The sequence below is a fragment of the Varroa jacobsoni genome, unplaced genomic scaffold, assembly GCF_002532875.2.
Source record: "Varroa jacobsoni isolate VJ856 unplaced genomic scaffold, vjacob_1.0 scaffold_1345, whole genome shotgun sequence".
Lineage (NCBI taxonomy): Eukaryota > Metazoa > Arthropoda > Arachnida > Mesostigmata > Varroidae > Varroa > Varroa jacobsoni.
Window position 1 is genome coordinate 80,282 of NW_019214247.1, and position 16,041 is coordinate 96,322.

The 16,041-nt window shown below is 43.3% G+C and overlaps 1 protein-coding gene across 2 annotated transcripts in view; it reads left to right on the forward strand.

Moving 5' to 3' along the window:
• The window catches only part of LOC111269024 (uncharacterized), a 62,968-nt gene that overhangs the window by 21,389 nt on the left and 25,538 nt on the right, over positions 1–16,041 (forward strand). The window contains exon 3 of one of the 2 annotated variants that reach the window (XM_022848328.2): positions 961–1,915. The exons of the other annotated variant lie outside the window; for it this stretch is intronic. Within the exon in view, the coding sequence (XP_022704063.1) occupies positions 961–1,076 (116 nt within the window). The 3' untranslated portion in view covers positions 1,077–1,915. Of the gene's footprint in view, positions 1–960; positions 1,916–16,041 lie in introns of those variants that run through there. 2 annotated transcript variants of the gene reach the window in all.

The window sequence follows — 16,041 nt, forward strand, 5'->3', positions numbered from 1 at the left end:
TCACCGGTTTCAACCGGTGATTTGTAAGATCTTCATCAATGTTTGATAGATATATATATATATATATGTTTATCTTTTAATGCCTTTTATATGAACTGATTTAGTCGAGTGGAACTCTGTAAGTGCGCAAGGTACAAATCAATGAATAGAAATTATGTTGAACAAAATTTAGAATCACTTATATTAGATTGGGATATATCTATCTCGTCTATTCTTCGACAGTTATATTTCTTTGTGCTTCCCTCTGCGCGTGTTCCATCCGTGATAGCATAGTAATTGCTATGAACGGCTGGTACAGGAATATTTGCAACAGTCGTTTTGTGGTGACGAATACTGGTCTGTGTCTACACGGTCGTAGAGATACTCGGTTATATACAGTCGCCTTAACATGCCGCAGTAATGCCTGTTGGTAATGACTGCTGGAAAGGACACGGATATGTCCACCGCAACACACAGAAAAGATAGAGGTTACAACCCTCCATAGTACCACAACAATAACGTGTGTGGACGTAATAGGCCAGCTTTTCCAGATGTCAAAGATACTCATTCAGGCAATTTGGACAAACTCGACTCAGTTCTTCGGGGTCGTCCCACGATACGAACCATACAGTTGATCAGACTATTTAACGGTGGCAGTAGCTAAAACCAGCTTTTATGTAACTCCTTGCTAGCGACGAGGCTCGCAGACGACCTGAGTTGTCGTTGTTGTTGTCGCCGCCGCCGCCACCACCTGTTCGCTTGAAACGCTCTCGATTTCTAGCAGTTTTTATTCTTATTGTTGTCCGTCACCATTAGCCTCTCATCTGTTTATAACAGCCAGCCAGCCAGCCAGCCAGCCAGCCAACCCTAGCAGGATCTTGGGCTGTAAACACCCATAGCCCACCAAGTGATCACTTGATTTCTGATCCCGCTGCAAAACCCAGTTGTCAATGTTACAGCAATCGTTTATTTCAATTGCAGTCTTGCGGAACTTAACGAGCTACCACATGCCGCCCATCCCATGCCATGCCTGCGGCACCAAGCGCCTCCACCCCACTTTTTTTGTTACTTCGGCTAGTGCCAGATTGCGAACGTGAACCGCAGCGATACTAACAGAAGAAGCACAACGACCAAGCACGGACAGAGCGCGGCAAGAAGCGTTTCATCTTCGTTTGTCACTTATTCCCTAGAGCTGAAACCCGTTACGAACGAAGCAGAGGTACGCGCCCATTACTAAGTGTATGGTATACGTAGTCGTCTAAGAATAAGCCACCTTCGTCTACGGAAAAAGCAAAACGGGAAAGATGCGTTCCTTGTAACAGGTTTTTCCAATATCACCGTTATGCAAATCGTTGTATGATCAGCTAATCAGACAGGACGTCGCTGTGGCGAAACTTACATGCAAAACTGTAGCAAACGGCATAAATACGTTAAACATTCGATTGACGAGACATCGGGCCTACGTAGGAGCTTAATTGGTGGCCAAGCAAAAAAGACACGATCTTTGCCCCGCTTATCAGCATCAATGATTAAAAAAAAAACTGTATTTTTATTTAGATGAAATATGGCTTCTGTCGATCTTCGATTGGTGAACGAGTTTAAATCACGAAATAGATTGGAGAAAGAACGAGACATTTGCCTGAATCTCCTGTTCTTATATACGGGTATTTTCTATACGTACTCTAGAAGTCGCTGATTCCCATATCAGGGTGAAACGCATGCGAATTCCCGTAGCAGAAATTAACTCCAATATAAGATTTGTTTCCTATGCCAGTAGTGATACCAACTTCTAATGTGTACTTTGTTTGGTGTTGCAAGATCATTTTAGTTACTACGGCGCCACAGCTTTTTACTTTTCAGCTTCTTCAAACAGATATGGATGGCCGGTCAAAAAACGCTGCAGAAAAATATAAAAGTCTACATTATTTGTATCTTACTTATTATTTCTATTTTTTTCTATTATTATACCTTAACTAACAGTGTTCACATTGAGATCCCGCTCTGCCTTGACCATTGGATGATGGCTGTTAAGATGGTACCATTATTTCGTTTACCCTGGTTGGCTAGCAAACGGGACAAAAAGTGGAAGGATTCAGCTATCGATAGCTGAAGTCGCTCGCCCCCTTATCGTTAATCCTCTATCAATTCCTAGCCCCTATCCGAAACGTCTGTCACTTCAACAACCATTATTGTTACTATGGTTTCTATAATGAACGCCTTAATTACAATAGATAACACCTATCCTGCTAAAGCCGCTGACTACTATTAAACTTTTTCCACTATGTGTTAAAGGGAAGTATGGTAAATATAACGTTGCCGGTAGGTAAGGTCAGAGACGGAACATATGCTATTCTCTAGCTAGACTTCTGAAAATCGTATCAACAAAGAGTAGTAACATAGAAATGGGTTTGAAACACGAAGTAGTACTAATCAAGGATAGGAACTAAAAAATGGTGCATTTTTGGACCCAATCGACTTCTAATTTGGTGAGATTGGTCCATCTGTTATAATCTCAATAGTGATCTGTTGTCGAGTGCGATGACTTCTATGTCGTCGGTTAGTTCACTTATTGAAGTAGTAGCAGTAGCAATAACAACAACAAAAGGAAGAAAAGAAGTTAGTCAAGCAATAACGATGAGGTTTTACCAGTAGTAGTGAACGGCAGTATCGAATGGTGCCAATTTCTGATTTGATTCTGAATAGACAGAGGAGTAGCGGAAAGAGATCGAAACGGGAAGTAACAGATCAGGAGCACTCCGCATTGTGGCGGCTCTCTATTATGAGCTGTGCATGATGACTGATCACAGAACCTCAATTCAACAGCAGCAAAAACTGACTGGATGACACTTCTCCCAGCAGAACCCAGCGGTTCGAATAATTTTCTTAACTTCTTCCATCTGAAAGTTCACTATTCCAGTTTTACTATTTTTCGTTTTCCTGACGCTCAATTTGCTCATATGATTAACTTAACTTGATCGAAGTCAAACTGAAAACTGTCAAGCATAGCCCGGCTAGTGATAGAAACAATAATGATGACAGTAACGATGATAACAACAAGGAACCAGGGATAAAAATCGGCAAAATCTTTATTATTTTTCAAGAAGCCAGCAGATCATCATCATCGTCGTCGCCGCATGATCATAGGCAGACCGTTCTTTGTTGATCGACGCTGACTGGCGGCCGGTGACGGCGAAGAGTATTCACGCCTGAAAAGTAAGCTCCCATGCACGACAAGTAACGACTCTCACAGGCTCGTGACTTCATTCACTCAGTTACGCTCGTGCATGCATCGAGGCATTGTGCAGGTTTTATGGACAAGCTATCCTCTGTTCATGCATACACAAATAACGTGCTTACTGGCAACATGTACAGCTGGGATCGTTAAACCCAAGCGACCCAGTGACGAATACGCCTGAAACCAAAAGACCAGTGGTATCCATAAAGCGCAACGTAACTGGCCTGCCGACTTAACCAAATAACAAAGAGGCAGCTAGCTGCAAAGAGGCAGCTCTTTGCTAGTAGCTAGCTGCGACACCCCCAATAATAGCGGAATAGATCTGGCAGGCGATTGTGACGAGCTAGCTCTCTTGCTTCAATATAGTAGTCGAGTTTCTGCCGCTTGTTTGACAGGCTCATTTCAAGTGCGATCCACAGGTAGGCTAATGATAAACTGATTGTCCGGTCACCAGGACTCATGGTTTTACAAAGCTTGCATCTAATAATAGTGAATTTTCTTGAGCCGTTTGATTGGTTTGCCTCCTGAATCTTGAAGCGATCGATTTATCTCGAAAGCTAGAAGTTTATAAAAATGCTAGCCAATAATGATATATACCAACATGGTGGCAAGCTGGATTACTTACTGATTTATAACAATAACTCACGATGTCTGGCTAAACAAATGGGATAGGTGCCCAAGCCTATTTAAACGTTTTGTTTTGAGCAATATAATTAATAGTCAACTAAGTATCTGTGCTTGATTAATCGAAATAGGATGTGTTAGATGATGGCAAACGTTTCACAATGACGGCACGTTTACCACGATTTGTGATCATGTCAGTGACTTCAGACTTCAGTGAGCTCGAGGATAGTCGACGACAGAATATACCGTTGCAATCACCTTCATCCTGCTATCCGTATTTTTCTTATCGCAGAATATTGTTTAGACCGATAGAACCTGATGCTCCAAAAAAAATGCTGCAGTAACCCATCATGTAGCAACACCGCTGCTCACTATTAAATCTAGACGCTGACGATGATAACTATAGAAAGAAAAATTGATCTCCAATATAGTTCACTATACGAGAATTTGACGTCTATACGTGGCAATGCCTCCTTTATTACAAGCATATCATTGCTATTTTACACATGGCAGTCTCTGAATTGCTCGCATCGAGCTGCATGTATGACCTCTACTCTGTAGCCAAAAGAGCATAGACGATAGATGGAAGTAGAAATGTTACTGTTGCTCGAACGGCAGCATAGGTCACGCGGCGCTTATACAGTAGCAGAATGACGGCGGTATTTCGTGAAAACTAGATTAATTTTATTGCCGTAGAGTAGTTAAGCTTTGCGCTGTGTCAGTACCATCGCTGCTCCTATTGCCGCTGCCTGTTTCCCGCAACATCGCCTAGCCAGCCAGTGAGCTCAGAGTTACTGTGATGACATTGTGTGCCTAGAAACATTTCGTTCCGGCCAGCTGGCTGACTATGCCCAATCGTGCCACCGCTCTGATGATCTCTACAATTACTATTTCCCGGACATTACAAGGCCGTATCGCGTAGATGGCTGCAAGCAGCGGTTAGGCTTCGATCTCGATCGTTTGTTAACACTGGTGACTAGTTGCCGGCGGTCGCCCACACTAGCAGTGAGGGCGGCCGCGGTCACGTCGATAGACAGACTCTCGATCATGATACCGCCGCTATTGTCCGTGCTCGGTTTTCTTGTTGTTGTTGTTGTTGCTGATGCTGTTGCATGAAGAAATCGAGTGCTTGCTTTTATGATGACGAGCATCGTATTGATTGGTCCGTTAGCTGATCCATCAGTCCATCTGTCCGCCCATCAATCCATCATATAGCATTGTCCAACATCAACTATCGTCACCATCTCAGCCAATAGTTCGCCGTCGTAGTCGCTAGCAGTAGTCGTAGCATCAGCAGTCAACGAGCAGGGCATCTGCCTTGGCCTGGCCTTTGGCCATCGCTCATGGCTACTGTCTCTACTACAATGGTCGCCGTGAGAATCCCACCGGCGTTGCTCTGTCCATCTCGAGAACGAGAGGCAAACGCTTGCCGCTCAGTCGGTCTTGGTGCCAATGACAAGTGCTATTACGTACGTTTTTGTTGTCATTATACCCTTTGGCAATAACGACACGGCTGGTTTCTATGCCTTGGTTGCAACTAGGCGGCATGACGACGCGTCAACCGCAACAGACCGACGGGTGAATCCTATGAGCTGCCGTAATGGGGCGAACTAACGGTAGCGGGCGCTGACAGGCATTCCGACGGGTGACGGAGGAAGGCAATTAATGCAGACGCGTTTGAAGCTTAGAGCAGTGGGATTCGCGCAACAGAGCGGTCCGCGGTAGACAGACAGGCAGGCAGGCAGGCAGGCAGGCACCCACCCAGAAAATCAAAGCGTGAACTGCACACCGTGTCACAACCAAGATGTACAGCTAGCCATGCAGCTGATGCCGCACTGTACTGTGTTAGCTGTTAACGCAGGTGACGACAGAATAGGATATAATCGAAGAGGGAATGCCTGAAAATGTGGTTAAGTGCTGCGTCCGCTACGGCTTGTACAGAGCAATGGTTATAAACTATCAATATGGGATTGTTCGATTTGGCTGGGGTGAGCAAACGTCAGTAACAAGCAATAGATAAGCATCGATGTCATGCGAACGGTGCCAGAAGAAAATAGGCAAGGAAACAAGATACAAAAGAAATCGTAGCGAAACGAGGCCAAGTAGCTTTTGTGCAATTCTGCAATCGGTGTATGATGCTCAGAATTGATGTGTGTATCTGGCAGGCTGCCGGTAACCACCTGGAGCAGTCGATCCTTACGACGAGAGAGAATTTTCAACGATTTACGAGGAAATTAGCTAAATGAAAAAAAAAAAAACAACTATTCTTAGTTGCTCTAGTGTCTGTTACAAAGTGTTAAGAAAATTAGTTTGACAGTTGACGATCAAAGATCTGCTACGAGGCAGAATGACGAGACGCATTCCTCATAGCTCCATGGTGCGCTTAGTGTGTTTTCTTGCAAAGTCTACCGCTAGTGCCACCGACGAGCGGCGACATCTCAAACCGTTTCTAGAGAAGAATTCGTATAGGGTTCATTTTTCACACCCGAGCATCAATCTGCTAGAGCTTGTTTAAAGGAGCCAGGTGATCTGTTATTTCTTGCGGTGGGGACTGTCTCTGTCTGTTGTCACATGACTTGGCCATAGTCGCTTAAATGAAAATAGTTTCAGTTGATGCCGTGTGAAAGATAACCGTCGGCTGTTATAGTTAACGACCCACCGAAGTCTAGTTACGTTAGAGAAAAGTCTCATCACTTTTGTACTGCGTTCTGTTCAAGCTAGTGAATACTCTTGGGATACTCGGCGGGCTAATGAGATACAGGTAAGGCACTAATGCTATCAAGGAAAGGTTATTTATATTATTATAGATATAGTTTTTGTTCTGCTGACGTAAGAATTAGACCAAGCATGTCGAGTTCGTAATAGAAGAATTGTCATTGACGGCCTGTGGGCGCCATCGTTTCGTCTTATCCACGCTTTATGCGACTTCTCTTTATGACAATGTTGTAATCGTTTTGGACAAAGTCGGATCCCGAGATCTTCTATTGATCTTCAAATAATTTCGGGTCGCTCCTGGCTCACATCGGACAACGTTGCTGGATCAAGAAGTCTGGGATACTGCAATGTTATGGGGCCTGCCGACAAAAATTCGGCCACGTAGAGTGGTCAGGCGTAGAGCCACGGTTCGTTTATTGCTGGAACCAACTGGCTACCTTGAGCCATTCATAGTGTTAATACCGTATGTAAAACATGCGGGTTGTCCTTAAAAAACATTGACAATTACGCTTCCAGGGCACCCGTAACTACGTTTGTAATTCGATTGTGGCTGCTGATCTGACATTTTAAACGAAACTAAAGATTATATATATAGGATTTAGAATTATGAAGTACTTTATAAAATATTAATTATAAATTTATCTCTGAAACATATGACCGCGTTCGAAACCGTTCGCTTTTGACATTAACCATATTGATTAGTTCTTACGTGTCATGATGAGGGGCAAAATTAGACAGCCAAGATTTCCGGCCAATGTATGTTTATACGAGCTTCTGTCTGTAAACGTTCTCTGAACTAGTTGGTGAGTAACTTGTTTCCTGAAAGCCCCGAAACTTCGAAGCGAAAACTAGACATCCATGTTGTGACTTAACGTAATTGTTACATTACAAGTAGAGCGCTTGAAACGGTTTTCGACGAAATGATTGCTAAAGAAGTTACGGCAACATTACTTATATTCTTCGAGGCCAAAATCACTTATCACCTAAGCCAGATTAAATAAGTATGAAGAAGATAGCCAACAATTCCACAAACTCACGTTATTAAGTTCGATTTTGGTATTCACAAATAATTATGTTACTTCATTCATCTCCAAGCGGAACTGTGCTAAAATACTCGCGTACATTTGCCCTAGGGCAAAACAAAACAGCTATAAATGGAAAGAAGTTTTTCCGCCCTGCGGCGAAATCCTCCGCAGCGTTGTCCCATCTTCACTGTTGGAATCGATTATTTCCTCTAAAAATATTTAACGGACGATTAGAGCCTAATACAACCTCAGGCCAGCAGGAAGTTACAGTAGAAAATTCAATGCACGCAATTAGTTTGACTAGAGTGAAATATTCGGTGCCAAAATACAGAAAAAGCATCTCTGCATAAGAACAGGCCGTTTATCTTGGATTTGTCAGACTCATAGTATTATGTAACTAGTTATGTATTATGGATCAGCCATCAGTAATAATAATATATTTAGTTGCAAACTCGCTTCTATAAAATAGAGGCGAAACTTCTATGCTAGGTTTTTTTTACTAAGTTCCTTTGTAACATATGTGACAGATCGGCGACCAGAAATAGAGATCCAGATGGGAAAATACGCTTGTATATGTACTACTTCTTCACAATTACAAAACACGTCTCCTAGCCTGCAGGAAAAGGCCGCAACGCATGGATACCCATTAGGCCAAAATGTTGTTGTCGGACAGAGAGCTCATCTTAAAGGAACGCAATTTTCTCAGCAGGATCACAAGTAACGGATGTTAGTATAATCGCAGTTCTAGGCAGGGTCTATTCCCCACTGGATCAACTGGAAGCCTTTGAGATCCCTTCGTTGTTATTGTTAGCATACAGTTTGAGCTCAATGCTCCAAACAAGAGCCTGTTTAAAGGATCAAGAACCTATACGACAAGCTGACAAGTATAACTTGAAAAATTTTCGGTTGGTTGCCACCATCGGAACAAGATAATAATAATAGACGGTTACGGAGGCGTACAATAGCTCCCTTTGTCCGGGATATAATACGTAGTATCGTTCGCGCCAACGGGACTGCGGGAGAGATGATCGGCACCAACTCACACCGTAGGTAACAAGAGCGTTTAAGTTAGCTTCGTCAAAATTCAATGGCTTCCGCCAATGTAAACTTAATTCAAATTCGAAGCCCACCCAGTACTAGTCGACTTATCTTCAGCTGAAGCCTAGCACATCAATATTACTCGTACTAGTTTAACAGAATTCATTAAAAGTGTAATTTGAAATAGCTTGATAACTAATAATGATAGGCAAACATGGCCTGCTCCATTGAATAAATTTGTTTATTCAGGCTAAGCGCTGTCCTGGGCCGTGAATTATACGCTGACCGGTATAGATGTTGCAGCTCAACAGGCATCTCAAGTATTCGCCCCCTAGTAGTGCTGGCTTGTTGTTAAGTGTAATTGTTTGCCCAGCTGCCCATTTGGAGAGTGAAATTCCGTTATAAAGATTTAGCATTGCCGTCTTCTATTGGTTCTCTCCAGTAGTTGTCGTACGTTTAGAAAAAAAAAAAACTTTGCCACACATATACTTGAATGGTTCGTATAATTGTCGACAAAACAGAAAGCTGCTAATGCGTTCTTCTAGCAACAGATTCTCATAAGCAGTAAAATAGTGTTAGTTAGTTAGTACCCCTGAACTTTCGGGCAACGGAGGAAGAGCAAGTTACTAGATAAGATCATCCGTGTTTGTACGACTAAATATGGAACGTTACGTTGGAAATATTTACATGTTAATCTCGTAATTAACTGTACTACGAAAACTACCCGATATCGCTCCCGTAGCGTTGCCGTATCGTATTTAAAGGCCGAGCGTGACCGAGCAGTAAAGATGTATTAATATGTAACAAGAATATTCGTGGCGAGACGCATGTCCCTTAAAGCGAACGAAATACTAGGAGTCTATATAGTTTCAGCAAAAAGTCCTTACACGAAAGCTACTTTCGATAGCGTTTGCCATAACAGGATACCATGATATTGCTTGTTCAAACTACATCAATATATTCGTACGTCATAGGACTCGATCGTTGTTTTTTTCCCGAAATTTTTCGCTTTCTGTAATATATAGAACTAATCGAAAGTTGTCACCAGACGAATAGAGTACAAACGATTTGTTTGTGTTTCTGCTATAAAGGGTTCTGATTGCGTAACGTAATTGCTATAGTGTTCCGACATCTTTGTCCACAGCTTGGGCAGTTCTGGGTAGCAATGTAGAAAGGTGCATAGCTAAGGAAGATGTTCCTACTAGCACTATCTGCAGTTTATCACAATCAAGAAGTATGATAGCAGGTAATATATACAGTGAACTTGTTGGGTTCTCTTCGTATTGACTGCGAAAAGGTTGATAGCATGATTAGAAATGAACAGTTATGAAGGGCTTTTGGTTTTCCATGTATTGCGGCTGTTGGGGCTAGTGGTCTTGCCACCAGCTGCCTGCCCCGATGGTGGCAAGCGTGCAACAACGGCCGCCTACCTGTAACATGAGTTTGTCCGTTTACTGGCTTGTACCGTTCACGAGCTCGTTGCCACGCATCAGTCATTATTAGTCCTTTATCCAAGTAGAACAAAACTTTCTGGGCAAGACGCGCTTGTTTTTAACAGCCATCTCATCTTGGTCGATCCATTAGACGATACAACGGAGAAGATTCGAGTCAAATTAGATTTGGGTCGAACGTTATTTACTTCGTCGACTTACTCTCAGTTAGTACGATTCAGTTGGCCCTGGCTACTCGTGGACTGGGTTAAACAACAAAGAGTAATGATATCGCTTGAGTAACCGACTGTTTTATGGGGACTATCACAGTTTCGGCTAGACAGTTAAATGCACGCCCAGGTCTCAGTGCATAACATCACTTCTCTGTTTCTCTGAACATCACTTCTGCCCAACAGCGATTGGGCAACCGAACGACGTGGTAGAATCGGTATCTTTGTAATACCACTTTAAATGTTTCCAACGAACAACGCAAGTAAGAAGATTCTGTATTTTGATGATAAATTTAACTACGATGTTTTAAGTGTACTTTGTTTGTCCTGCCTATTCTAAGTAATCGCCTCCAACGGCCTAAGGCGATGTTGAACATCGTTATTACACGTACACTGGTCGCAGTGAAAAAAGAAGATGGTTGATTTTGCGTGTTCGAGTTGCATGATCTAATGTAATTACATTTTGTTTATCATGTAGGATATTGCCTTTCGTTTACTAATTATCCCTTAGCACCAAGTCAATATGACTACGAAGAGGAGCTTGCGGTTTGGCCTTACGGACAATGCTAATCCGTCTACGTTGAATCCACATTGTCGTCCATGCAAACAATTAACTTTATCAGCTAATAATTTATTGTGCGCAGGTACTAGGCCATCCCCGCTCGGATTCAAGTTGTCTTCAACCGACTTCTGAACTGCGTTTGTAGCTCGGGTCGATCTCGGCCATTGACTGACATTTAATACGGGTGCACGAGTCGATTCGGTAATCGGCCGGCATCTGTGGATACGGGTCAATCAAAAAGGGGCCAAATTGTTCGTCGAACAAACCACAGTACTGAGGATACATACGATGGATGGCTAGCTTGTATCAATGAAGCCGAATTTTACGCTTCACGGAGACCGACTTGCCACATGGGGAAGGCAAACTCAACCCTTTGCCTCCTTTGGCGTTTTAGAGCGACACTAGTTAGAACTCATAAGAGCGGTCCGCAGCGCTCCGTTTCAGCTAAACTTGTTCGATTTTTAAAATGTTCGAGTTTCAAGTCCGATAGCGCCATGAGGCGTTCCCCCATATGGCTGGCTGGCTGGCAGGCAGGCAGGCAGACAGGCAGCACGAAACGAAGCGTATCTACACCCGGACTTGAGCTAGACCCAGCGCGATCACTCGGGTTTAGAAGCACTGATTAGAACTGGGCTTCAGTCCGTCCGTCTATATCCATTCTGATCGACTGAACAAGGAAAGCGAGACTTTCGGGGTGCTATTCGGTGCACTTGCTCGCGGTAACGGTAAATGTTTTGTTCAATAAGAACGTCTGGATTCACGCTCCGCGACCTTCGCTTGTAAAACTTGCGGAACAACCCATAGCCATTGCTCTACTACAGATCAACTATTACCAAATATTTTAGTGTTATTTGCTGTGGTTTGTCAGAAGCAATGATCGTACTGTTCTGTATTTAATGGTTTAGCCAGATGCAATTCGAACGCGGCCTTGAGTAGGGCTTTGAGTGGCCAGTCCGTGCCCTTCTCCTGATGTGGATAGGTGCCCGTCTGGGGGCATTTCTATTCGCCTACGTGTCATTTGAACGAAATGCGACGTAGTCAATACAACCGGATCCCAAATCACGCGGCTGATTGGAAGATTCTACCTGAAGCATAGAAGAGTTTGCACGTAGCGTGAACGGATGCTCTGCATGAAGCAGTAAACTGGCTGTAAAGCAAACATCGTCCTTCGCCTACCTATTTGCTAATGGCAGCGTATGAACGGGGCGTCGTTGGTCGTCGAACGCGAGAGATAGCCATTTGAACTCAGCGCTAAACACGATTCCAATAGACGAATGTTGGGTTGTGCCCTTAACCTCATTAGGCATACACGTTGTCCATAAATTGACACTGTAGCTGTACATCGAACTCGTACCAGAGCCCAGTAGGACGCCATTTGCTATTTCTATGTATACACATACAATTGAAGGCCATATTTGTCTCGTCATCGGTTTCATTCGATTCAAAGAGCTAGTAATTGAACTTCGGGTTTTCGATATTCGAGAATTCTCGAATTTGAGAGCGACCAAAACGAGAATTCTATATATTGCTCGATGTCTGATGCTACGCAGCATTTTGCGTACTAATTGTTCCACTAGCTGGAACGTTAGAAGTGATAGTAAATGGTTCACTGCTAGTAGAAGTGAGAGATTACTATTAGGAGTAGTACTTCGATGAGCCATACATGCGATCTGTTATCCGCAGTGCATCCCTCGAGACGGACGAAAAGTTTCGTCTACATATAGCGTATTAGATAAATAGGTAGAGACAGAGAGACCGCATAAATCAGCGAAGATGTTCCCCTTGAAAAAGTAGCGAAAAAACTCACTCAGACTGGCCGCAGTCGGAGAGTAGCATCTAATACATTTGTTTACATACTGAAGTGTGTTATTTAACTCGACATATCGATCAACGATACGGATCGACGGTCTGTATTTTGTCCGGGCGTCGTCGTGCGAAACCCGACGACTGGCAATTCGGTGGCTCGTTGCATGGAACCGCCGTGTCAGGGCTAAAAACGGGGTAGTTCAATACCTCGCGTGATGAGCGTTGTTTGTTGTCTACGGATAAACTACTTACTATTATGAAGAATCTAATTTCCATAGGAATAATTTTTTGTCTGGAGGGAGCAAGGCGCAGAAAAGCTTCGAACAGGATCGATGATTGGATGGCCACAGCGCAGATAAACTAAAATTTGGTGAATTAGAGTTTACATATATAGCCAATGTAAGAAGTCACGGCTTAGGAAACGTGTCCTGGCTTTCTGCTCTAATAACGCTTATATGAGTCAGATCAGCAAATGATAATGTGCACAAGCGTTATACAAGTCAAAAAGCTAAATGTTTGTAATCGAATTCCCGTAGGCGATTCCTGCTCATGCCTTACCCTAATGTTCCTTTTAGAGGAGTAATCAGTGCTAGCGAAATCCTCTAAGAACGCTGATACTGCTTTAATTTTGTTTTAACGAATTTCCAGTCAAAGCCAGTATCAGAGGTCCAAATCTAAGGCGTTCATTTAAATCTTCAGCCTATAATTTTCCAATGCAGATGGCCGATTTATATACTGGCTTTTATCAAAGGTGTGGCGCATTTTTACCTGTACGTGGCCATTGTGTAAGCTGTACGCCGTTTTTTAACTTATAGACGTGTAACGAAAAAAAAAGCAGTACCATGGCTTCGGGTCATTCTTGGCCTTGGAATAAGTACTAGTAACCGTCTGGTCTGTCAAATCACTAATGGTATAGCTTTTTTTTTTGTAACGGAGCTGCAACCGCTCTAACCCGAATCCAGGTTCGAGCTGGAAAGAATCGATTATCAGTATGACTGTATCATCAGCATCGGCATCGGTATCGACGATGGCTACAATGACAGGCAAAAATTCTGGGTTGTCGATGCACATTTTAACAGTGGTGCGGTGCTGCCGGCAACGGTTACGTCTCTTCAGGCCAGAAAAATAATTGTTCCTTGATCTTTTCCCTCGCTATATTTCCCTGTATGTTGGCAGTGTATTGATTAGCACTACAAAAGAAACCAGCTTTTTTGATAGACGCATAGACTGGTCAAGGATAACCGAAGATAATAATGCCTATATGCCGCATTGTGTACCGATACATAACTATACTACTTGAGGATTATCAACATCTAATAGAGAAAACAGCAATCTGGACTGCTGTGCATGCGTAGTAGTTATTTCGCGCCTGTATGTGACTCCTCACCTTTCGAACGCTTCCATCATCGGAAGGCGGTGGCGGACCACTATGGTTTTTACGTTTGCAACCGCAGGGGGCGACAGCAGAACTACAGCGATGCCCCCAATGCAGTCACGATCGGCTAGTAAAGGTATTATTTCTATTTCTGATTGTTCCTTTTTAATCTCGTCGTCCCTTCCTCTCTGCCGACTCTTCCTAGCTAGTTTCTTTCAAAGCTGAACTGAACATGTCCTAAAAAAACTATCGCCACTGGCAAGCCTCGGTGTTCCAGGCGCGAGTTTTAACTACTTTTTACCAGATCTCTGTGAAGTGCAACGAACAAAACTTTGTAGAGACATCTCAAAGAAAATGTATAGATGTTTGCAAACGCACACCACAGATACAGTTGTTAGGTCAACATCAATGCCGGAGCTTGCGCGCAGGCAATGCGGTACAGCGAAATACATAATGGTATAGTAAACGGAAGAGAGCAACGGACGGCTCTTCAAAGAGAAAAAACGCGCAGCGGTTGAAGGCAATGCCCGTTGGCGTAATGGTAATGATTATACTTATAGAAGAAATTGCGCTAAAATTGGTCGAGCCTAAGCATATTATCCGAAAATGGCGTGACTGGCTGTGGAGAGCTTGCTGACTATGCATATGGAAGCCGCAACACTTGCTGCCACTGGTGGGGGACAATTCTAGCAATTTATTGTTTACCTCTAGCAGCAGTAGGAGTAGTAGTCGCGGCCGATTTAATATAAGCTAGCTGAGGTTTTGTGAAGCTTGCTTAGCGATTGAATCGGCCGCCGACTAACCCGGCACAGAATAACTGTAGGCCCTGCCTACCTGCTTTCTTGCTGGCCTGTCGCTCAGTTAAGCAGCGAATCAATTCGGTGTTTCTTCAGGGAGCTCGATAGTTGTGATGCCGACGAAGCCTCTCGACGCGCCGTCAAAGCCTTCAAACTTGGTGGCAGCGGCTGCTGTTACGTAGAAGGATCGACAGCCATCGTCGTAGTCAGTACAATCCAGCGGGAGCTGGAAAGCAACTGAAAGAAATGCAAGGAGGTATCAAGTCAAGGTATCGAGGTAATAGCAACGGCAGGAACAACATCAACGAAGTATCGGTCCTCTTTCTCCGCCCGCTCGCTCGCTCGCTTACCGGTCTATTTATGCACCCCCTTCTTTGGCCAAATCTGTTTGTTGAATACATCGTTGACTTCAGACCTACACGTCAGGACCAACGCAGACAGCAATAGCTTCTTGATACGACCGGCGCGCGATAGTCGTGTCTACCAGTATACGAGCGGTACAATGTGATCGTAGTATCGGTAGTAATTATAGTAATGCTAGTGGTCGTCTTTATACAACTGCTAGAAAAAACAGCATTCGACTGGTAAAAGGTAATGGCACATAGAAAGGCTGCAGGCGAAAAATAAAAAAAAAAAAAAAAAAAAAATTGTCAAAGGAAACAATGACTAGATAGTGAGTCGTGCCTCGTTTGCTTATGCATTGGTCAACTTTAACGCATAGCGTTAATGTTAACGAACACACACATATATTCGACTGCTGCTACTACTTGGGAGGTCTTTGTAACGCTTCATTTCGGTCTCGTCTATTTTGAACCCGTATATTCGTTCGTGTGTTTACAGCAAGCAAAGCATTTATATGATATTTGTGATTATAGTTATTTGTTATTATTATTGTTATCAAGTTGGGCTGCTCGTCATGGATCCGTTGACTTCAGTTGACGCACGTACTTTCCACGATAATAATGACGATGACCACAATTATGATGATAACATTGCGGTGGCGTTCGTAGTATTTGTTGTCCTCGTCGTTGTTAAAGTATCTATATGAGACTCTCAGCAGAAATGAAGACCTAAATGTCTTCCCTGGTCGAGAAAACATCCTTGGTTCGATATCAGGCAAAACTGAAGAAACGAATTTGTTAGATCGGAGATTACAGATTAACGGGAGTTGGCTGGTATTTTTTCTCAATGTAACGTCTCTGCTCGCACATATCGACTATAAGAG